Source organism: Pyrus communis, chromosome 5 (assembly GCF_041283825.1).
Source record: "Pyrus communis isolate YQ-2024b chromosome 5, ASM4128382v1, whole genome shotgun sequence".
Taxonomy (NCBI): Eukaryota; Viridiplantae; Streptophyta; class Magnoliopsida; order Rosales; family Rosaceae; genus Pyrus; species Pyrus communis.
The window spans coordinates 32,541,178-32,564,126 of NC_142569.1; the positions used below are offsets into that span (position 1 = coordinate 32,541,178).

Genomic DNA, 22,949 nt, shown 5'->3' on the forward strand with positions numbered 1-22,949 from the left:
CATTGCAGTTCCAAAAGACAAGGAAGATTCACATGACTGTCCAATTATAGCTTCTTCAGCAAGAAGCTGTGATCGAAATTCTTTCAGAGAAATCCCATTCTCTCGGCCTCTAATAACACACCGAAATGTATTATAATCAGCAGACAACCCTTTTAGAGCAAGGATGATTATGTCATCATCATCAAATCGAACACCAGCTGCAGCAAGATGATCTCTGGCATCTTTGATCCTTTGCAGATAGACAGACACTGAATCAGACCCTTTTTGTATGTTCTGAAGCTCTGTCTTCATCTGAAAGATGGTTGTCTTTGTAACTGTAGAAAACCTTTCTTTGAGATTTGTCCACATTGCATGAGAAGTTGTACTGCCAAGCACACAGGAGATCGCAGTGGAGGACAATGTAGCGATGAGAAGCTGCATAAGAGCCCGATCATGCATTTTCCAAACCTGATAGGCATCAGTTTCAACCCCTTCAATATTCGCTTCATCAAGAAACCTTGGTGGACATTGCTTCGACCCATCAACAAACCCAAGAATTCCATGACTGTCAAGCAGAAGATTGATCTGAAAACTCCATACAAGATAGTTTGAATCATCCAACTTGACTGTAACAGAAGACGACACTGTAGAGATGAGACTTGTAATGGGTGATTGCACAATATGCAATTGCGCTGCGGTAACCATTGGTGAAACAACAAGAGAGTACTTGACTTCGAACTTTTATCGAACAGTTGGTGGGCAACTATATAAGAGACGAGGATCTTGAGTATCGGGACTTTGATGAGCCCAGAAATCTCAGAAAAGTTTACAAATCAGAGGATTGAGAGAAAGAAATATATGTATCAGATAGTATGCGGAAGCTTTGGATTTACCTACGGCGATGATACCATGTAAGAATTGCAGAAAACTTAAAGATGAAGAAAGAAGAAAGAATGCAGAAGAAAGAAGAAGAAATGAGAGAGAGAGAGAGAGTCAGGAGGGAAAACAGATTTAGAGAGAAGAAAAGACTTGTTATTTTTCACTCACTTTACAGTTTACCAAAGACTGTTATATGTAGTTACAACACCTTCTTACTAAGCTAAGGACTAACTGCTATCTAACAACCTTATAACAAACTATGTAGGATCTTGACAAGTGTCATTCATTTCTACCATAGATTTATCTTTCACTTGGAGGTTGGTATTTCTTACTTCCCTATTCTTACAAAAAGCTCAAACTCATAAAACTCCAATTGTTAGCACCCTACCATAAAGTTTATGAGTTGAGAATCCCAATACTTAAGTGTAGCAAGATCATAAGCTCTTGAAACTTTTTCTTCCATGTCATAGCCACCTGCCGTTCAAATTAACAAAATTTCAATGCCAAATAAAAAATGAATCAGTGATAATTTAAACTAAAATCCCCAATTATTGTTGTAGAGAAAATATATACCAAGATAAACTGCATTGATTTGAATGGAATACAACAACAGCATAACACATGACATGTATAGAATTAATGGTAAAAGTCAGATTTCAACAGCAATTAATAGCAACAGTGAGATTTCAGCACCGGGTAGGGACCCAAAAAAATTCAGTAAAAAAGAAACAATGAAGCTGCAACTGAAATAAATAAAAAAATGCTCAAACCAATCTAGAATTCACAATTTTCCCTAGCATTACTAAATTAACAATAAAAAAAACTCATATAAATTTACAGGAAAATAAAAAAATGTAAATTAACATTAATATAAACTTAGCCACAACCCTAGATAAACCCATACTGAATCACAACTAAACAGAAAACACATAATCCTGAAATCAAACCTCAGATGAATAAAATTGGAATAAAATAGTAAACTCTGGTACTTAATTCTTCTCAATAGCTTAATACATGTGTTACAATATTTTATTTTCTTTTTGTGTTGTGTAGGTTGCCTTCTTGACAACCAACACAACTGGAAGAAAGCTTTTGCTATTCTGCTGAACAACTTCTACCACCCTCTATCAATCTAAATAAAACAATGTTCTCCAATATTTTTTGTTGTGTAAATAGCTTAACACATCATGAATTTCCCAATATTTTCTTCATGTATATACCTTAGCATTTCACAATCTTTTGTGTCCAAATGCTGCTACCGATAAAAAACCACAGGGTAAGTTCTAACCCAATTCATTTAAGCATATAACAGAATGGTGATAACACACTTCAATCAAATTGGTTACTCCTTCCACCCAATTTTTATCAAACATATAGAACCAAAGACCAATTGTTTAAACGTATTTTTAATAAAGGATTTATTTAAAATATTCCTTCAAATACATATTGCTAACTGGCAAGATATGCATCGATTTAGTTAACCCACACAAACTGATAAGTGCACTTGTTCAGATTAAAACTAATACAAATTACCGAGACTCATTTAATTAAAAACTGCAAAATGATTATTCAAATGTATATTCATACAAAGTCTAATACTGAAATAAAATTTACAACTCAATTAAAAACATTTGTCCAAGCACTTGCTCAGTGCATTTCCCACTTTCCTCCAGATTCATCACTTTTTTCCCTTTTTCTGTAAAACCACAAATCTGTAAAAGAAAGAAATGGAAACGGAAAGAACAATGGTGAAAACGCACCCAAAACAAAGAAACGACGATGACGGATGCGTGTCCAGGATGCGCAAAAGCGCCATTTAACTGTACCAAGCAGGCGGAGGAAGGGAAAAATGAGAAGCCAGCAAGGGCATTTCCACCATTACACTGCTCATGAACATTTTTTTCCCCCGGATTTTAGCATATAGATAATTTTTTAGCTATAGGGAAAGCCCCTTTCTCAAGCTTCATGTTATTTATAAGAAAATATGTCCGTGCATTGCTGCGGGAATTGAATATATTAGTCGTGACATGCATGAATAATTTCCACGCAAACTAACTTAAAAGACGACGTAGTACCTAAGAACCAATGAAGTAAAACTTTGCTTGCTATAGACGGATATGCATGCTATAAGAAATCATTCATTTGTGGATTGTATTGTGCCATTAGTATTATACTCATAGTTTCAAGTGCTAAGCCTACTATATGGGGAAAAACACGGAAAAGGGAAAGCAGAAAAATAGAAGACATAATATTTGAGCATCTGATAGGAATTGCAAGTTTCTGAAAAAACTGCTAAACCTTCTTACAAATTCAATCGTTAAACATTACACTGTGACCTAAGATAAATATAAAGTATATAGTTCGTTCACAAATCAAAACAAAGTGCTATCAAAGGAAAATGTTTAAGATGATGAAAATAAAAAAACTGGACTTGGCAACCATATTTTCTATCGGTAACCAAACGAATAATTTAGAATGATACAAACACAATTCTAGCTCATGTAGTTGCTCTCATCCTCAGCTCTGTATTTCAAAGACTAATTAGCCATGTTTGCAACAGTTGCCAAATAACCACCATCTGAAGATTGAGAATAACCCACATTGTTCACATCGCACAAAATTTTATTGAAACGGGGACAAATTAACATATTTAAAGTAAGCATCAAGATGTAAAAATATTCAAAGGCTAAGTAGCTGATTGGATTCGTTTCATTTTTCGAATCCAATGAAAATACAAAACGAAAAGGAATTAAAGAAAAGTTAACAGTTAAAGTATTTCAAATTAGTGATTAATCAACCAGTCGGTCAGTCTCAATGATCTATCAATACCGTGGACATCATACAGAAATTCAAGTAAGCCCTATAAACTATCAATTGCTCAACTCCATCACTCTTCCACCATTGTTTCTAATTTACCTCTCCTTGGAGCTTTTTGATTACTAATTTATATACAGCAAATTGAACAGTTCATTTCAAATCAAATATACATGGGCAGAAAAGCAAAACCTAAACTCCCGCCACATAACTTAAATCAATAATCAAACAAAGAAAAATTCTTGGAGACCAGAACGAATCCAAATGGATTTTCATGCGAGTGATTGTAATTGCCAAACAAAACACATATATTTAAGTGCCCAAAATTTAAGCTTTACATCATAATCTATTCTTGTAACAAAAACAGTTTCTCAGCCGTTGGGTATTTTCTGTGGCTTTCAATCAATAGTCGTACTTATATAGAAAAAAAGTAAAATAGTCGAACACAAATGAAAGAAAGACGGATCAAATTATTAAGAAATCTAAGTTAGAGATGTTAAAATTCACTTTCATGTGTACGATTCTACTTACTAAATATAAGAGGGAGTTTTAACAGTTAATAGGAGATTGTTCTTTCTTATAATTGATTCAAGACTTTCAACCTTCAAACTTCAACACATTTATTCTTACATTTTACCAATCGTTAGATATTGCTAATTGCCAAGATAGCAAGATAATGAATTCCATGAAAAAAAAAAATTGACATGCAACTTCAACTTACCATGCCAAAGAAGCTCCATAAGAGTAGCGGCTTCCTCCTTACCACATGTATCAAAAGCATTGCAACCGTAAATCCTGGAAATTATAAAAAAAACATCCAGTCAATAGACAATATAATAGTTGTGGGAAGGTGAGTATACAACCAAGAATCTAAGATATACTTGATTTGTGATTCCATTATAATTTCACACACAAAAAAGATCAAATTTTGATTGAAACATCAAACAAAACAATCTCATCTGTTACAGATTGGACCAACCAAATAAAGAATCTATTGATATGGTTTTCAACCTAACTATAAAGGAGTGTTATAACAGCGCAATGAACAATATTTGAATCCAACTAAAAAGAAACTGATTGTATGTTATAAATTCTATAGGGAATTAGATTTTGCAAATTAAAAAAAGTCGAAGAATATTGAAAATTAATAAACCCCATCACAACATCGCATCAGCAAAGAATCAAATCCAAATGTAAACTGTAGAAGAGTGATAATTGCATAAAGAATATGATTATAGGAAGCATAAATGGGATATTGAGGATCTCAAGTAAATTCGCAACAACACTAAACCCAACCAGCAACAATTCGTTCATGACATCTTAAAACACCAAATTTCGTCCCGAAAACAGGACATTTAATGCAGAAAGCTTAAAACTTTGCCTCCCAAAACTAACATCTGAGAGAGCGTTGCAATTCTTATCTTTAAAAGCATGAATGGTGAACTTAATCAAAGAATAAGAATTATTTGCACAAAAATTAACTGTATTGAGAAACTCACCATCCCACTTCTCACGATGATGTATGATGATAAAACCAATTGGTGGGTGCACTGAAATATATTCACAGGCCCATTAAATACACGAACATCATACAGTGAATTGCATATAAAGTACAACATTATCATGTATACCTCGAGGCGGCATTGGATACGATCATTATAAAGTCTTCATCTCTGACACCAAGAGCACTTAGCATCTCAGAATTCCTCATCGCCCTACCATTATATAGCAGCTGCTGTTGCTAAAACAGCATATGTGTCTGCTTATATGCACTGAAAAACATATCACGCATTTGTTATACATTTCTCTATTAACTAATCAACTAACTGAAATTAAAATCAGCTTCCAAACCAAAAAAGTTCTGAACTTTTAATTCTGCAATCACATTCAGTTCTTCATCTCTTACTCTAAATCCCAATTACAGAAATATCTAAACATTACTTCAATTTAATATTGTTTTCCCCCAAAACAGCACAATCCCACAAAAAAAAAAGTTAAAAAAAAAAAAAAACAAAAATCATGAATTAAATTAAACCTCTCACCTCCACCTCCAGCAGAACTTTCACATTCTCAACCTATCACAAAAAAATCAAATCAAGTTAAAAAAAAAGAGTAGATCTTCAACTTCCAAATTAATTGAAAGAACTATAAAATCAATTAAGGGTTTCTGCTGAAGTGAAAAGTAAGGGTCTTACAGTCTTGTGGGGATCGACGTTTAAGGAGAGGATCTGTTCGTCTCCAGTCATCACTGTGAACTTCATCTTCTTCAATCCATCGTTAAAAACCAACAATAAATCATGAATTAAATTAAACTTCTCACCTCGGCCTCCAGCAGAGCTTTCACATTCTCAACCTGTCGCAAAAAAAATAAAATCAAATTCAAGTAAAAATAAAAAAGTGAACTTGAATATAGCAACCCTACTCCCCCTCTTACAGTATATAAGGAAGTTGTAATCCAATCATGTTAAATTCACCCTTTTAAACGCCCCACAATTTATCTAATAAAAAGAGAAATTGAAATGAAAAAAAAGAAACCCATACGGAAAGTAGTGATGGAAAGCTCCCTCTACTGTCATTTTTTGCCTAAACTCAGCGAATTAATCGGAAACGAAAGAAAACTAAGAACTTGATTAATTGAGTGATTAAGAAAACATGGACTTGGTTAACTTGATATATGAAAGCTGAATTCATTGACAGATGCTTCACATACATCACGCATCCACTGTCTATTACCAGAAAAATGATACATTATCTGGATAACAGCCCCTAGTAATGAATTGATACTCAAAAATCCCACAAAACAAAACCATCCACAAATACATATTTCACTATAAAGCATGAAAAGAGAAGGATTAAGGCTCAAAGGTACCTGTTGGGTGAAGTGCAGCGAATTCGAATGATGGCGCTAGGTAAGAGGACCTTGTTTCGGAAAGGAAGGATGCTGAGGCTAGTGGGAAGCTCCACCGATTCCACCATATTTGCAACTTGTAGCGAGAGGAAAGAAGAAGAAACAGAAAGGAGAGTCAGAGGAGGAGCTAGAGAACACAGGCATTACCATATAAGTGCCCTAAACCAAAAACAAAAAAACTTAACACAAAATTATGGATGTCGTTGGAGACCATTTTAAATGAAACAAATAAATATTGGGAAGCACTAATTGTCAAACTAACCTGACGAACTTCTCTTGCTGAAAATCCATGACTACAACTTATTTTCTAGAATCTCCAAACGGAAAGTTAACCTCTGAACGTTTGGATAACCCGAAGAACTTCCTCATGCACCACCATGTTCCCAAAAGCAGTCCCCTGACAACGATTCAAAGTGAAATAAAGTGAATTCAACGTAGAAACTTCTATAATTTCACATGTTTCCTAAAATTACTCGGCTACGTGTTCATAAAAGGGGAAACTTTTTCTGAAGTCCAAAAGCAATATCAAAGTGCTATTTGCCCCAATTCAAGAAGCAGAAATCGCACTAATACTAAATATCCACACAAAAATATCTTCATTTGAGCAATATCCCCCTAAATTTAGCATCCACTGTTTTCATACATTCATAAATTCATAGCTAACAACAAAATGTAATAAATATATAAAACATAAAATAAGGTCAAAAAGGGACCAACGGGACCCTTGGATTCAAATTTTTGAACCAAAAATCAAATAATTTCAACAAAAACGTGATATTTTGGATTTCCAATTTCATATCCTTTCAAGAAAAGATCAAAAAACTAAATTGTAAACATTCCCAAAAACTGAAAATCCAATCTTTTGGGGAAATCCATGAGAGCATGCAGTTGCATAAGTCAAAATATATTCCTTACATCAACTAATTGGATTAACCAAAAGAGCTAATTTTTATGATAATTAGTTAATTACACATCTAGAGCTATCAGCTATAGCGAATCTTTTATCTCCAACCTTAAATATTACTCCCTTAATTAGTGCTTCTTTTCAGACCACAACATTGAATACGATTAATTAGGTGCTACATCGGTGGTGATTTGTGAGGACCACTATACTAATTAAATCGTACAATACAATTTCAAGATCTAATCGCAACAACTCGAAATCATAGCAAGACGATCAATCGACGCAAGAAAGAGACCTCAAGAGCGGGCATCATTTTTCCTTGAATATGAATCCGCAACATGTACCCAACTAAGATATAAATCCCCATAAATCCATTTCTGGAAAGTACTAAAATACCCAAAACAAATATATATATATATCAGTATGAATATGAGGGATAGGATGAGAAAATCTAAATAGACCAGTAATGGCGAGTGGTGAGGATGAGCTTGATACGGACGCCATGTTCTTGGGCTGCTTTCAGAACCTTCTCAGGTTCAACTGGATCCACAACTGCTGCTTTATTGGTACTCTCGTCAATAATTCTAAACACCAATAACAATTGAATTAAGAACTGATCAATATTTAAGCATAATTAATTAATAAAACCCTAATTAGGATAATCGGAAATTGAGATGAAAAGGGTGGATACAACCTTTCTGCTTTTAAAAACATGCTATAAATTTGTTCCGCACTTAGAAATACAGGAAATTCGAGAATTTTAATCAAGTGTTCATAAGCGTATAACATTACCTGCATCCCATTCATGAAACCAAGGCTTATACACCCAAACTAAAAGGCAAAGCCCTTGAACGCTTCTCCTGGGGCTAAAACCAACAGAAAAAAGTTAATACATAATTATTCGCATTTATTTATATATCATATACCAGCACTTTAAACTCATTACTAAATCGCCTATTTGGGAGAGAGACTCTAGCATTGAAACAATAAGATTGCTATATAACAGTGAAAATATGCCTACATTCCCCACCATTGAGTGCAACAAAATCCATGGTCTTGGGTGTGAACTTACCCTTCGCTAGTGTAGTGGGTGTTTTTGAGAAGTCGGAGCCTTTGGAACAGTTCGGGAGCTTCTCTGAGAAGTTGGAGCCTTTGGAATAGTTCGGGAGCTTCTCTGGGACGCTGAAGCTTCAGCTGTCCGGGAAGCATGCTTGCAACGGGTGTATCAGAACCTCCTACATTAAATCAGTCGCGGGAAAATATTGCCAAGAAATGAAAATCAAACAAAATGGGCAACTCAGATGTTAAAAGAGAACACAATTATCTAAGATTCCCAAACTCCTTCAAACACATAAATTTTCTAGACTGAAGGAGAACTGATACTTAGAAATCTGTACCATGTAATTGGGGCTGTACACGGGCTCCATTTTGTACACCGCTGTGTTGCGCAATACTGGAATCCTTATTGTTTATAGTGGCTACACTTGCTCTGGATTGTCCTCCTTATGCATTGTTGTTATGCTACTTAAAACTGAATATTTGAAATAAAAATCATTAAACCCAAAAATTTCCAACAGTCACAAAAATTCCAAAACGCATTAACAACCTCAATTTGAAATAGTAATCTAAAGCAATATAATTGCATAGATGGTTAAAAGTGAAGGAAAACTGATCAGGAACAAACCTTACACGAAAACTGATAAATTCTGAGAATGTTTTGAAGTTGGTATTTTCGGGGGAATGTCAAAAACAGAAGAAGAAAAGGTTTTCAGAGGAATGTGCAGAGCTCTCACTGAGAGCAAACACAGATATTTTCATTAAAATATCAACACAACACTTTCCTTACAAGCTATATCAGCCCTTGATTCATATAACAGAAATCTAAGCATACACTTGTCCTATGAGACTAAGCATTCTCTTAACTGTTGGTTCCTTCCTTCTCAGCCATTAGATCAAAACCAAATTTCATTTAATTCCAACACTCCCCTTCAAATGAATTCTGGTTTTGATCCCAAGCATTTCTCTGAGATAGACAAATCTTTCTTTTGGTAGAGCTTTGGTGAAGATGTCTGCCATTTGATCCTGAGACTTGCAGTAGATCAGTTCAATGGTATTCTCCTGCAATGCTTCCCTTATGAAATGAAACTTCCTTTTGATATGTTTAGTTTTCTGGTGAAAAATAGGATTCTTAGTCATAGCTATTGCTGATGTGTTGTCACACATAAGTGGTGTAGCATCCACTTGCATTTCACCAAAATCCTTTAACACAAACCTCAACCATATAGCTTGAGAGGTAGCCATTGCAGCACTCACATACTCTGCCTCAGCCGTAGACAGTGCAACACTTTGTTGCTTGACAGAGGCCCAAGAAAATATTCCAGAACGAAATGCAAAAGCATATCCTAAAGTACTTCTCATGTCATCTTCACTGCCACCCCAATCACTGTCACAGAAGCCTACTAGGATTGCTTCTTCTCCCTTCTCATACTTGATTCCATAGTCCAAGGTCCCTGAGATATACCTAAGTACTCTCCTAGCAGTTCCCATGTGAATTCTTATGGGATTATGCATGAACCTTGATAAGAGACTGGCTGCATACATAATGTTAGGCCTTGTGGCAGTCAAGTAAAGTAGACTCCCAACCATTTTTCTGTATAGACTTTCATCAGCAGGTTCAGAACCATCCATTTTACAAAGTTTCTTATTTGTGATCAATGGTGTTGCCACATATTTGCATCTTTCCAGATTGAATCTTCCAAGCAATGATTGTGCATACTTCTGTTGATGTATGAAGATTCCAGTAACATCTTGTATTACTCTAATTCCCAAGAAGTGATGCAACAAGCCAAGATCCGTCATCTCATATTGTCTCATCATGTCTTTTCTGAATTCTTCAATCATTTCTTCACAGTTGCCAGTAAAGACCACATCATCAACATATATGGACACAATAAGCATATCAAAATTCTCACCAGTTTTTGTATACAAGGTAGCTTCACTAGGACTTTTGTTAAATCCACTTTTGTTGAAATAGGAGTCTATCTCACTGTACCAAGCCCTGGGGGCTTGTTTGAGTCCATACAGAGCCTTGTTTAACTTATACACACTCTCTTCTTCATTTGGAACTTCAAAACCTTGTGGTTGATCCACGTACACTTCTTCCTCTAGAGTGCCATTTAGAAAGGCTGATTTAACATCTCATTGATGAAGTTTCCATCCCTTTTGAGCAGCAAGATTAACCAAGATTCTGATGGTGTCTAACCTTGCCACTGGGGCAAAGGTTTCATTGAAATCTACCCCCGGTTGTTGTGAGTAGCCTTTGGCAACCAATCTTGCTTTGTTCTTCTTTATAGATCCATCCAGATTCAGTTTGGTTTTGTAGATCCATTTAACACCTATCACAGGTTTATCACTCGGTTTATTTACTAATTTCCAGGTAGAGTTTTTCTCAATCATAGCAATTTCTTCACTCATTGCTTTTTGCCAAGATTGATCCATTTCAGCTTCTTCAAAACTCTCTAGTTCAACAATACAATAGTTACTGACTGCATAGATCTCATCTAAACTCCTCATTTTTAATGGAGTTGTTCATGTGGAGGAACCCTGCAATTCTTGTCTTTCTGCATTTGAAGTAGTGGACTGAGATCCTTGTGTTGGTGTTGAAAAATCATTTTGACTTCCACCTTGTATAACAGGTTCATTCTCAATTTGCACATCAGCTTGTGCTTTTTCCATTGTTAATGGAAATGAGATGGTGTCAATGTTCTTGGTTTCCCAATTCCATGCTTCATTTTCTTTGAACACCACATTTCTTGAGATAATTACTTTATGTGACTCAATATTGTAGAGCCTTTAACCCTTCTCACAGCTTCCATAGCCTACAAGCACACACTTGATACTGTTGATTTCAAGCTTGTGTCTTAATTGAGATGGTATCTGTGCATAGCAGATTGATCCGAACATCTTCAAGTGCTTCACACTTGGTTTTCTACCACTAAATGCCTCAAATGGTGTTTTCTTCTCAAGTGCTTTAGTTGGACACCTGTTTAGAAGATACACAAATGCATTGACTGCCTCACCCCAAAAGGAAAGTGGCATTTTCTTATCATGCAGCATTGGCTTGGTCATTTCAACCACAGTCCTGTTCTTCCTCTCAGCTACACCATTTTGTTGTGGTGTGTAGGCCACAGTCAGTTGCTTCTGTAATCCTACCCCTTCACAGAATTCTTGGAACTCAATGGAAGTGAACTCACCACCTCTGTCACTTCTTAGTCTTTTGATCTTGAGACCATTCTGAAGTTCAACCATCACTTTGAATTTCTTGAAGATTGTAAAAACTTCACTCTTGTTTCTCATGAAGTATACCCAAACCATCCTGGTGCAGTCATCAATGAATAACAGAAAATATCTGTTCCCACTGAGTGTATGTGTTTTCATTGGACCACACACATCTGTGTGAATGAGTTCTAGAGGTTGGCTTGCTCTTCATGCATTTCCAGTTTCGAATGAGTCCCTGTGATGCTTCCCCAGTATGCAACCTTCACAAGGTTCTTTAGTTTCTTGTAACTCAGGAAGTCCAGTCACCATTTGTAATCTCTCCAATCTCTTTAAACTGTGAAAGTTGAGATGTCTAAACCTCTTGTGCCATAACCAAGAATTCTCTGCAACGCTTGCTTTTAGAGCAGTTGAGTCATTGTAATCTAGCATAAGTGGAAAACTTTTGTTTTTAGTCATGCCAACTTGTGTTACCAAGTTTTGGAGACTTCTGTCATCAAAGATCTCCACTATATCGTCCCCAAAGAGTAAGAAGTAGCCATGAGCAATCATTTGTCCCACACTAAGGAGATTTTCATCAAGGCCAGGTACAAGTATCACATCCTTGATGAATCTTCTTCCACCCTTTGTCTCTAGAACAAGAGTTCAATTTCCAGTAGCGTCCACAAGTTGTCCATTCCCCATTTTAACTCTGCAATTGAAGCTTTTGTCAATGTTGATTAACAGGGATTTATATGCAGTCATATGGTTACTGCATCCACTGTCAATGTACCAGATTCCTCTCTTATTTTCAGTTCTTGCAACACTACAAGCATAAAAGACATTTACTTCCTCTTCTTCTGCTCTATGTGCATAGTTGACAGCTTGGTTCCTTCTTGGATTACAATCTTTTGCTAGATGACCAAACCTATCACACTTGGTGCATTTGGGTTTTCCCTTGAACCAGCAAACACCATAGTGTAATTTGTCACAGATTTTACACTTGGTTTTAGTAGAATCACTGCTAGTTTCTGATTTTGATTGTGAAGTATACTTGTTATCCCATTTCTTCCCTTTTCCTTTCCAAAATTTCTTTTGATTTGAGTTGTTCCCCTGAGCCTTGTAACTGCTATCTCTCTCAGTCACACTTAGGCTAGAAAAAGCCTTTTCAGCTAAGCTTTCAGAGTGCTTGTTTAACCTCTGCTCATATCCTTTCAATGTGCCGATCACATCCTGAACCTCAATAGAGTCAAGGTCCTTAGTTTCTTTTATAATAGATGCAATAGAATCATAGGATTTAGGCAGGCTAATAAGTATCTTCTGCACTAATCTTTGGTTTGATAGTTCTTCACCAAGAGTTTTCATTTGATTCACAATGTCAGTCATCCTTGTTAAATAAGCAGATAGAGCTTCACCATCATTCATTCTAGTGTACTCAAAATCTCTCCTTAAACATTGTAGTTTGACAGATCTAACCTATTTGTCACCACGAAATTCTTGTTGAAGAACATCCCATGCAGTCTTGGAGGTTTCAAAGTTTGAGATTCGAGGAAAGATCTCGTCAGACACTGCCCCTTGAATGATACCTAGAGCTTTTGCATCTCTGATTTCATTAATCTTCATTGAGCTCTTCACCGACTTTTGATCTTCATCACTAGAATCATCTCCAGATTCTGCGCTTTCAATACCCTTGTCCACCAAATTCCAGAGATCATATGATTTGAATATAGTCTTCATCTTGATGGACCAAAAATCGTAGTTAGACCCGTTAAAGATAGGAGCCCTCAGATCTCCTCCACTGCTCGAAGTACCCATGTGAGACCTTGTAAGAACAGATGAGGTTTTCAAAAATCTGGGATTGAGTTTCCCTCCTTTTTTTTCAGAAGTACGAAGCACACAAAACGCCCAGTCCTGAAATTGATCAGAACCTAAGCTCTGAGGCCATGATAAATTCTGAGAATGTTTTGAAGTTGGTATTTTCGGGGGAATGTCAAAAACAGAAGAAGAAAAGGTTTTCAGAGGAATGTGCAGAGCTCTCACTGAGAGCAAACACATATATTTTCAATAAAATATCAACACAACACTTTCCTTACAAGCTATATCAGCCCTTGATTCATAAAACAGAAATCTAAGCATACACTTGTCCTATGAGACTAAGCATTCTCTTACCTGTTGGTTCCTTCCTTCTCAGCCATTAGATCAAAACCAAATTTCATTTAATTCCAACACTCCTCTTCAAATGAATTCTGGTTTTGATCCTAAGCATTTCTCTGAGATAGACAAATCTTTCTTTTGGTAGAGCTTTGGTGAAGATGTCTGCCATTTGATCCTGAGACTTGCAGTAGATCAGTTCAATGGTATTCTCCTGCAATGCTTCCCTTATGAAATGAAACTTCCTTTTGATATGTTTAGTTTTCTGGTGAAAAATAGGATTCTTAGTCATAGCTATTGCTGATGTGTTGTCACACATAAGTGGTGTAGCATCCACTTGCATTTCACCAAAATCCTTTAACACAAACCTCAACCATATAGCTTGAGAGGTAGCCATTGCAGCACTCACATACTCTGCCTCAGCCGTAGACAGTGCAACACTTTGTTGCTTGACAGAGGCCCAAGAAAATATTCCAGAACCAAATGCAAATGCATATCCTGAAGTACTTCTCATGTCATCTTCACTGCCACCCCAATCACTGTCACAAAAGCCTACTAGGATTGCTTCTTCTCCCTTCTTAAACTTGATTCCATAGTCCAAGGTCCCTGAGATATACCTGAGTACTCTTTTAGCAGTTCCCATGTGAATTCTTGTGGGATTATGCATGAACCTTGATAAGAGACTGGCTGCATACATAATGTCAGGTCTTGTGGCAGTCAAGTAAAGTAGACTCCCAACCATTTTTCTGTATAGACTTTCATCAGCAGGTTCAGAACCATCCATTTTACAAAGTTTCTCATTTGTGATCAATGGTGTTGCCACATATTTGCATCCTTCCAGATTGAATCTTCCAAGCAATGATTGTGCATACTTCTGTTGATGTATGAAGATTTTAGTAACATCTTGTATTACTCCAATTCCCAAGAAGTGATGCAACAAGCCAAGATCCGTCATCTGATATTGTCTCATCATGTCTTTTCTGAATTCTTCAATCATTTCTTCACAGTTGCCAGTAAAGACCACATCATCAACATATATGGACACAATAAGCATATCAGAATTCTCACCAGTTTTTGTATACAAGCTAGCTTCACTAGGACTTTTGTTAAATCCACTTTTGTTGAAATAGGAGTCTATCTCACTGTACCAAGCCCTGGGGGCTTGTTTGAGTCCATACAGAGCCTTGTTTAACTTATACACACTCTCTTCTTCATTTGGAACTTCAAAACCTTGTGGTTGATCCACGTACACTTCTTCCTCCAGAGTGCCATTTAGAAAGGCTAATTTAACATCTAATTGATGAAGTTTCCATCCCTTTTGAGCAGCAAGATTAACCAAGATTTTGATGGTGTCTAACCTTGCGAACACTTTCAATCACATTCCTTTCTTTCTCTCAAAGTTTCAATCCATTTTTTTTTTCAACAAAATGACTACTGATGCAAGTACGAATTGGTCGCTTCTTGAAGATGTTGCGTTGTGTACTAGCTGGGTTGAAGTTACTCATAGTTCGCTTACGGGTAATGAGATGCAGTTGCGAGAAATGTAGAGTCTTATTTATACCAATTATCTTGAGGAAATTGGTGGGAAAAGAACCAAAGAATCGATGTCCAGTCGTTGGAAATTACTTAGTCAATCGTTTAGTACGTGGAGAGACGTCTAGGCACAAGCTAGTAGTAATATTCGAAGTGGGGAAAATTACTCGGATCAGGTAACAATATATTATTTATTTGTTTGTACTATACCCAAATTTACATTATAATTATTTGTTTGTATTATTTATTTGTTACCTACTTACATTATAATTATTTATTTGTATTATTTATTTGTTACCTATTTTCATTATAATTATTTCTTCTCCCGCATTGTGTAGGAACTTCAAGCACAAGCTTGGTACGCTACCAAAACCAAAAGCAAAAATAAATCATTCAATCGGTGGGAATGTTGGAATATTGTCAAAGATTGTCCTAAATTTAGAGTTGTGCCTGTCAGTCCAGAAGTTTTCATGAACATCACCCCTTTACACTCTACACCCGATCATGTCTCGCATGTTCATGAAGATGATGCAGAAGAAGTGCCCGAAACGCTCGTCCCTGAACAAGCGTCGGGTTCGACCCGTTATCCAATTAGGCCTCAAGGTAAGAAGGCTTCAAAGAGAAAAGGGAGCGCTTCCAAGAATGATTATGCAAAGTTCATGGAAGAACTTACTCGCCAAGGTGAATTGACTTTGGCGAGGGAACTGGCGAAATATGAGGCTGATAAGGCTAGAGAGGACGCAAAAGATGCAGCTATTGAGAGAGAATTTCAGGCTAATAAGAGAGAAAGAGAGCTACTTAGGCAAGAAAGGGAACATGTTAGAGAAGAAAGAAGGGCTCAACGAGATCGTGAGATTATGAACACGCCTTTAGAAAGGAAGTCTCCAAATTCTAAATTTTTTTGGAAGTCAGAGAAAGTGGACGTGGTGCGAATGAGGCGTGCAAGAGAAGCGAGAACAAGCCAAGATGGTCCTAGCACCACAAATTGGTTAAGTGATGATGAATAGAGTAGTTTTTGTAATTGGAGCCCATAATTTTCCAATCACTTTGGGTTGTAATTTATTATTTATTGAATATAGTACTTTATGTTGTTTCCAATTTATTGAATATTTATTGAAATGAATTTGGTAAGTTATTTATACTAAGAGAATATTTATTGAAATGACAAAAACACACCAAATAAAATTACATAAGCATACTGAATAATAAAAAAACTCACTAAAAAAATTACATAAACATACTAAATAATAAAACACACCAAATAAAATTACATAAACGTACCAAATAATAAAACACACCAAATAAAATAACATAAACATACCAAATTCAAAAAAACACACTAAATGAACTTAATTATCTTCAGCTTGTTTCAATGCCCACTGGTGCTCTATCAAGTCAATTTATCGGGCATTGTGTATGTCTGGCATTTGAAATGCAGTCTATCGTTGAATGAGCCTTTCATTGTAACGTCCATCCCTTTGTAACGGCTCATGTTGCACGGGCTCATCGGTGGTGTCATGAGCATAATATATACGTGTTCTTGAATTGTTCATCGTGTCTGGCTCATATTCATCAACGGCTTCATAATCGTACTCATCTTCCACAATCATGTTGTGAAGAATGATGCACGTCATCATGATGGATCGAAGTGACTCTATATCAAACAATTTGGCAGCATCCCTGACGATCGCCCAGCGAGCTTGGAGCATACCGAAACAACGCTTCACATCCTTTCTGCACCCCTCTTGACAGCTTGCAAAGTGTTTTTCCTTTGCACTTCGCAGACGTGGCACTGTTTTGACAAATGTTGACCACCGCGGGTAAATGCCGTCAGCTAGGTAGTATGGTCCGTCGTACATACGTCCGTTGACCTCATACATGACTTTTGGTGCCTTTCCTTATAGGACATCGTTGAACACCGGGGATTGGGCAAGGATGTTGATGTCATTTTGAGCTCTCGGAACCTCGAAAAAGGCATGCCACATCCATGTATCAAAAGATGCCACCGCTTCCAGAATGATACTTTTTGCTCATTTTCTGTCCCCATAAGCGCCTTGCCATGCACTTGGACAGTTTTTCCACGTCCAGTGCATACAATCAATGCTTCCAATCATTCTAGGAAAACCACGCATCTTGGCCTTCTTCAGAAGCTGTTTCAAGTCCATGTTTATAGGTTTACGGAGGTACTCAGCGGTGTAGATAGATTCGATTGCTCCGCAAAACCTCATCAGAGACTCAAGAATGGTTGATTTCCCCATCCTCGTTATCTCATCCACTTGGTCTGCAGATGCTCTATATGCAAGCATCCGCAAGGCAGCAGTAATTTTTTGCTGAGGAAGGAAACCCATAGCACCAAAAACATCATTCTTTTGCACAAAGTAAGAATCATGGTTGCAAACAGCAATCATGATTTTGTTGAACAAATGTCGTTCCATTCTAAAACGACGTCTAAAGTACGTATCAGGGAATGCACTATTAGGGACAAAATAATCGTCCAAGAGTTCCATACCTCATCGTTGCTTGCTTCTATCAAGGTTTCCGGAACGGCTGGGCCTGCAGATCTGAGCCACAGCTTGGATGACTCGACGGGAATGTGAGGCTCTGCCCATTCTTACTTCGTCATTTCTCCTTCTACACTCTTCATCCTCTTCCCTCTCATTTTTTGCCACCTGGTGATTGAACATTCCTTTTGATTGGTTAAACAATTCTTCCTCTTCCTGATCGAGTTCCCATATCATCCTTGAGGAAGAAGAAGACACTGTAAGAAAGAAGCAGAAACTATGAATAATGATACAGATTTTTGTGAAGAAGGAAGCATAAACTATGAATAATGATAGAGATCTTGAGAAAATTGGTGTGAAATTTGTGAGGATGGATGGTGGATTATATGGAGGATTCAGAAAGGATTAGGTTGTAGATAATGCCACGTGGCATGCCGTCATTTGTTAAAAATTTGATGGAAATTTATCCTCAAAGATTGTAAACAGATTATGACATGTGGCGCGACGTGATTGGTTAATAATCTTATCAGAAATCCATCACCAATAATTGTATTTTCGGATAATGACGCGTGACGTAACGAGTACGATTAAAAATTTTATCGGAAATCCATCCCCAATAATTGTCTTTTCGGATTTTATGACAAGTGGCGCAATGAGAACGATTAAAAATCTTATCCGAAATTACAAATAAAATTATTTTGTATTATTTAATAATACTTCGGATAATGACACGTGGCGCAACAAGAACGATTAAAAATCTTATCTGAAATTACAATTAAAATTATTTTGTATTATTTTATAAATTAAAAAAATACTAATATTTTATTGCCTATTGCCAGGGCTATTGAAGTGCAACGGTGGAGATGCAAAAGGCGATTACTGTTCATTAAGGGCAGTTACTGTTCATTAGGTGGATTGAATAGTGAATAGCCTGGGAGGAGGGCTCCAACGTTGGAGTTGCTCTAAGGTAAGCGGTTGAGTATCCCCTATGAAAAATATGAAACATTGTGAAAAGAGCGCATGTGAGAAAGAACGATATCAGCATCAAACGCATAGAAACTGCAGCAGTAATAACATTCAAAAAAGTCTTTGTTCTATACGACACAATAAAAGAAATAACAGTGAGCTATAAAAAGTAAAAATAAAAAATTGGGGGTTGTAAATTGTAATCTAATCACCCAATAAAAAAATAAAATAAAGAAATTAAGCACAACAATATCAAAATTAAAAGGAAGGAATAATATGAAACCTTGTGCATAAAACGCTTATGACAATGAATCACACAACAATCAAGAGTGGACAAATCACAAAAGTGATAACTAAAGAGCACTTAACGGACACCCCCATCTCTCTCTCTGCAACGAACATCCCCGTCTCTATCTCTCTGCAATTGCAGAAATCCCTCAGGTTTCAGGAAGCAAATGGAAAACGAAGTGCTTTTCTATCCCCTACCCATACCCATACCTCCCTTACTCGTTCCCTTTACCCTCGCAGAAAATCTTCCCATCTCTCTCTTTCTCACCCTTGTCCTATCTCTCTGTCTGCAAATTGCAGAAAAGAAACCCTAAACAAATCCATGAAATCCCTTGCCTGAATCCTCCCACATCTCTCTCGAACGCCCCCTATCTATCTCTTTGCAAACCCTAAACCAAATCTCCTAAATCCTATCTCGGACACCCCACAAACAGTCAAGAAGCCAAAGATATTAAAGCAATCTCTACATAATCATTGGTGACGCCATACATTGTTATCAATTGTGGGTTTATCAAATCCTTCATGGCTTAAGACTGCATGAAGAATTAGAAACAAAAAGATGAATATATGCTGTAATTCATCATATAAATGTAACTGCATTTAAAAAAAGAAGGGATTGAAAAAATCGAATTCTATTTCATCAGTATGTAACTGCATGAAAAGTTACATTAAATGCAGACTCAATCAATTTCCCCAAAGTCATTGTTAACTGAAAATCAATACTAAACCCATAAATACCACCATTGAATTTGGCAAAACCCAAAAATAAAATACAAAAATTTACTCATATAATCATAGAGAAACATGAAATTTGAGCACCCATTTGGCCAAGTTAAAGGATAAAGGCACTCACATCATTGAAGTACTGTTTGAGAAGACCTTCTAATACTGGTTCTTCCTTTTACGTGCTCTTGCTCAGAACTGCCATAAAAAAAACCGGAGAAGCATTCAAATTCAGAAAAGAAAAGGTCCAAAACTATCATAAAAAATCCAGAAAGCATACAAATTTATCAGAAAGACCTTCGTGCCATTCGAGATTCTGCACTCGCATTCCACAAGGCTATGGATTCAATAGTCACCGAAGTCCGCCGTGACTTTGCTCTGTTCCGCCATGACTTGGCTCTCGATGCTGGGGACGGTTCTGATCCAGCCCCGACGATTTCCGAGGACACTCAATCACTCGATCTCGGTCATCCCGGACTTCAACGAGACTACAATCCACCAAGAATACCATCACCAATCGAAGTCCATTCTGTACCGCCGTTACTTTCGTCGTCCCTGTTGTTACAAGCAATGGCAAATTCGGCAATCAAACCACAATCGACTGTTTATTTTGCATCCCGAGATCCGAAGATGGCCACAACGGTCGAGTTGCTACCAGCCTTGATGTGTTCTGAGGCAGCTGAATCGATAGATGTAGGTCACCCAAAACTTCAATACCTTGCGACGCAAGACGGAGACGGCAACCCACTGCGAATTCCGTCGACAGTCCACAACCATTCTATTCCATTCCGCCATTGCTCTCATCTTCATCGATGTTGCAAGCACTGGCAACTTCGACCGTCACACCACACTCGAACAACTCCTCTGCATCTACAGTCTTGCTTCCAGAATCGAAGACGATGACCTCTGCTCCGCAGCTACTCCATAAGCACTCGTTCTCCGATACTACGAAAACTGGACCTGAGGTAGTTCTTAATTTAAGTATCATTTTAGCAAATTCAGAGGCTAAATTCCTTTCTCTTTTGCATGATAACTATAGTGCATACCTGCAAGATAAATTTGGATGGGTTAGTTGGTATCTTATGGGTATATTTGTGAGGAAGGATTTTTGTGCATGGAAACTGTTTTCTGAAATTACAGACTTAAGTTGCTATATTGTTCTCAATCGTGACATATGCTACTGCAATGACATTCGGGATAAGGGTGAAGGCTCTCAATTCCAAAAAATGCAATTGAAGATAGCAGTGGCTGAAATAAAACTGCTGAGGAATAAGAGGTAGGTGATGGTCAATTAAGGCGTGACATTGCCTTGCTTCCACAATTTGGTCAAGATGCCACTGCTAGAATCTAGGTGCAAGATGTGTTCAGAAAACATAAAATTTTGGCCACCAATGAGTTCAATGAGCTCTTCTGTGAATTAGTAGTATCTAGACTTTCTATCATCACACAACAAAGGAAGTGTCCGCCTAATCTCAAAGGGGGAATTGCTAATTTAATCTTGCCTTTTCCAGGTGCTATGAGATTTCTGAACTGATCGCAGTAAGGAATATTTTTGAGGAAAAGTATGATAAAGATTTTGTATATGCAGCTGTTGATGTACGTCCCAGCTGTGATGTGAATCATATGTTGTGGGGTGACAGAGGACATACACTGTTTGTAGACTCAGCATCAACTACTGAAGCAGCTGCAAAATTTGCCGGTGATACAATGGTTGATGCACAAGTTGCTGCATATTTGGACAACACAGACTACAATTAGGACGTTGATATTGTATCTCTCAAGAAAATAAAAGAAGACTCCCCATTGAGGTTGATAGTTTCTTTACGATCGATATGTGAGGGAAGATTTCAATCTCTTGACCAGTTTCTGCCTCGTGAATATTGTATATCTCTTGCTGACAATATAGGAAGTCAAGTCATTCTCACCTCTTTTCTGACGTGCATAAATTTGATAAGATTTCCAAATTCAACAATATGGTTTCTGCAATTCCAGCGATGGTTACACAGTCAGATGAACTTAAGCTTAAGTTCGATGAATGGTCCACGATTAGCAAGCTTTGGCTTGTGAATTTAGGTGTCAGTGAGAGTCTAGCAAAAACTGCAGTTCAAGGGGAAAGCCTTAAGGAAGCTCAAAACATCAATAAACCTCTTTCAGCTCTAGGGGATGTGATCTCAACTTTGTCAAGAATTAAGGCTTTGAACCGATTGGGACATGTGGACGAAGAGAATGCCAAGGCCATATCCTTGTCTGAGAATGTAATGGACCTTAGTGATGCTATTGAAGATGAAGTCAAGTGGGTAGTGAATCTGATTAAAGGAATATTTACTGGAAATATATTCAAAGTGCAGAAACTTTTCCCACAAACAGTATTGGCTCGGCTGATTTCTCACCTTCCTTCCAAGAGCGACAAATTCACACTTCGTTTGCAAGACTCCTTAGTTGAATTTCACTGCAAACAGTTCCAGATTCCAAGTGCTAATCCTAACCTTGAGGACAAGGTTGTTTTTCAAGGGAATTAGGAGTTTAATATTGGATTTGTTAGGCTTATTCTTGTTATTTAGTGAAGTCGGTTAGAAATGATAGCTGACACTGAAGGTGTAAAGTCTAAAAAGAGCTGAGCTCCCTAAATTGTAACAGATCAGATTTTACAAACAGAAATACAAAACCAAAAAATATATTGGAGCCCTGCTCCCTTTTACTTCGTCTTCTCCATTTGCCATTTCTATTGCTGCTTGCAGGTTGAATAGGGTCCTGAGATATATGATGATATGATCCTATCACAGACGTGCGGAGATGTTGGGACGAAAGGAATAAATGGGGTTGTTTGGATGCGTATCTTCCTTAAACACGGGGGTGTTTGGTTGCTAGTTTTAATAAGAAAAGTGGGACACGTGGTTTAACTCTACCGAGCCACATTGTAGTCAGTGAAAAATAGGTACTGCCTAGGCAGTACCCAAGCATTGTCCTAACTTATTTCACACGGATTTACTATTATATAGTGTTATGGTCAGTAATATATATATATATATATATATATATTCACATAATA

The 22,949-nt window shown here is 37.1% G+C and overlaps 2 protein-coding genes and 2 long non-coding RNA genes across 4 annotated transcripts; 1 reads left to right on the forward strand and 3 right to left on the reverse strand.

The window, feature by feature from the left end:
• Nucleotides 1-3,167: 3,167 nt before the first annotated feature.
• Nucleotides 3,168-9,006, reverse strand: LOC137724365 (hydroxyacylglutathione hydrolase cytoplasmic). Its single transcript, XM_088694983.1, has 12 exons — nucleotides 8,882-9,006; nucleotides 8,557-8,719; nucleotides 8,277-8,350; nucleotides 7,946-8,068; nucleotides 6,843-6,977; nucleotides 6,542-6,656; nucleotides 5,868-6,025; nucleotides 5,715-5,747; nucleotides 5,304-5,444; nucleotides 5,172-5,222; nucleotides 4,394-4,467; nucleotides 3,168-3,436 (listed from the first exon to the last, which is right to left on the reverse strand). The coding sequence occupies exons 3-5, from the start codon at nucleotides 8,285-8,287 to the stop codon at nucleotides 6,881-6,883; spliced, it is 231 nt and encodes a 76-aa protein (XP_088551109.1). The 5' UTR covers nucleotides 8,288-8,350; nucleotides 8,557-8,719; nucleotides 8,882-9,006; the 3' UTR covers nucleotides 3,168-3,436; nucleotides 4,394-4,467; nucleotides 5,172-5,222; nucleotides 5,304-5,444; nucleotides 5,715-5,747; nucleotides 5,868-6,025; nucleotides 6,542-6,656; nucleotides 6,843-6,880.
• A 3,398-nt stretch (nucleotides 9,007-12,404) lies between these two features.
• LOC148697167 (uncharacterized) lies at nucleotides 12,405-13,163 on the reverse strand. Its single transcript, XM_088693468.1, has one exon. It carries the CDS (start codon nucleotides 13,161-13,163, stop codon nucleotides 12,405-12,407), a length of 759 nt encoding a protein of 252 aa, XP_088549594.1.
• Nucleotides 13,164-18,756: 5,593 nt separating this feature from the next.
• LOC148697168 (uncharacterized) lies at nucleotides 18,757-21,668 on the reverse strand. Its single transcript, XR_015963146.1, has 4 exons — nucleotides 21,550-21,668; nucleotides 20,198-20,946; nucleotides 20,031-20,098; nucleotides 18,757-18,909 (listed from the first exon to the last, which is right to left on the reverse strand). It is a non-coding gene; the product is annotated as an uncharacterized LOC148697168 (long non-coding RNA).
• LOC148697169 (uncharacterized) lies at nucleotides 20,728-22,598 on the forward strand. Its single transcript, XR_015963147.1, has 2 exons — nucleotides 20,728-20,865; nucleotides 21,412-22,598. It is a non-coding gene; the product is annotated as an uncharacterized LOC148697169 (long non-coding RNA).
• The last annotated feature ends 351 nt before the right edge of the window (nucleotides 22,599-22,949 follow it).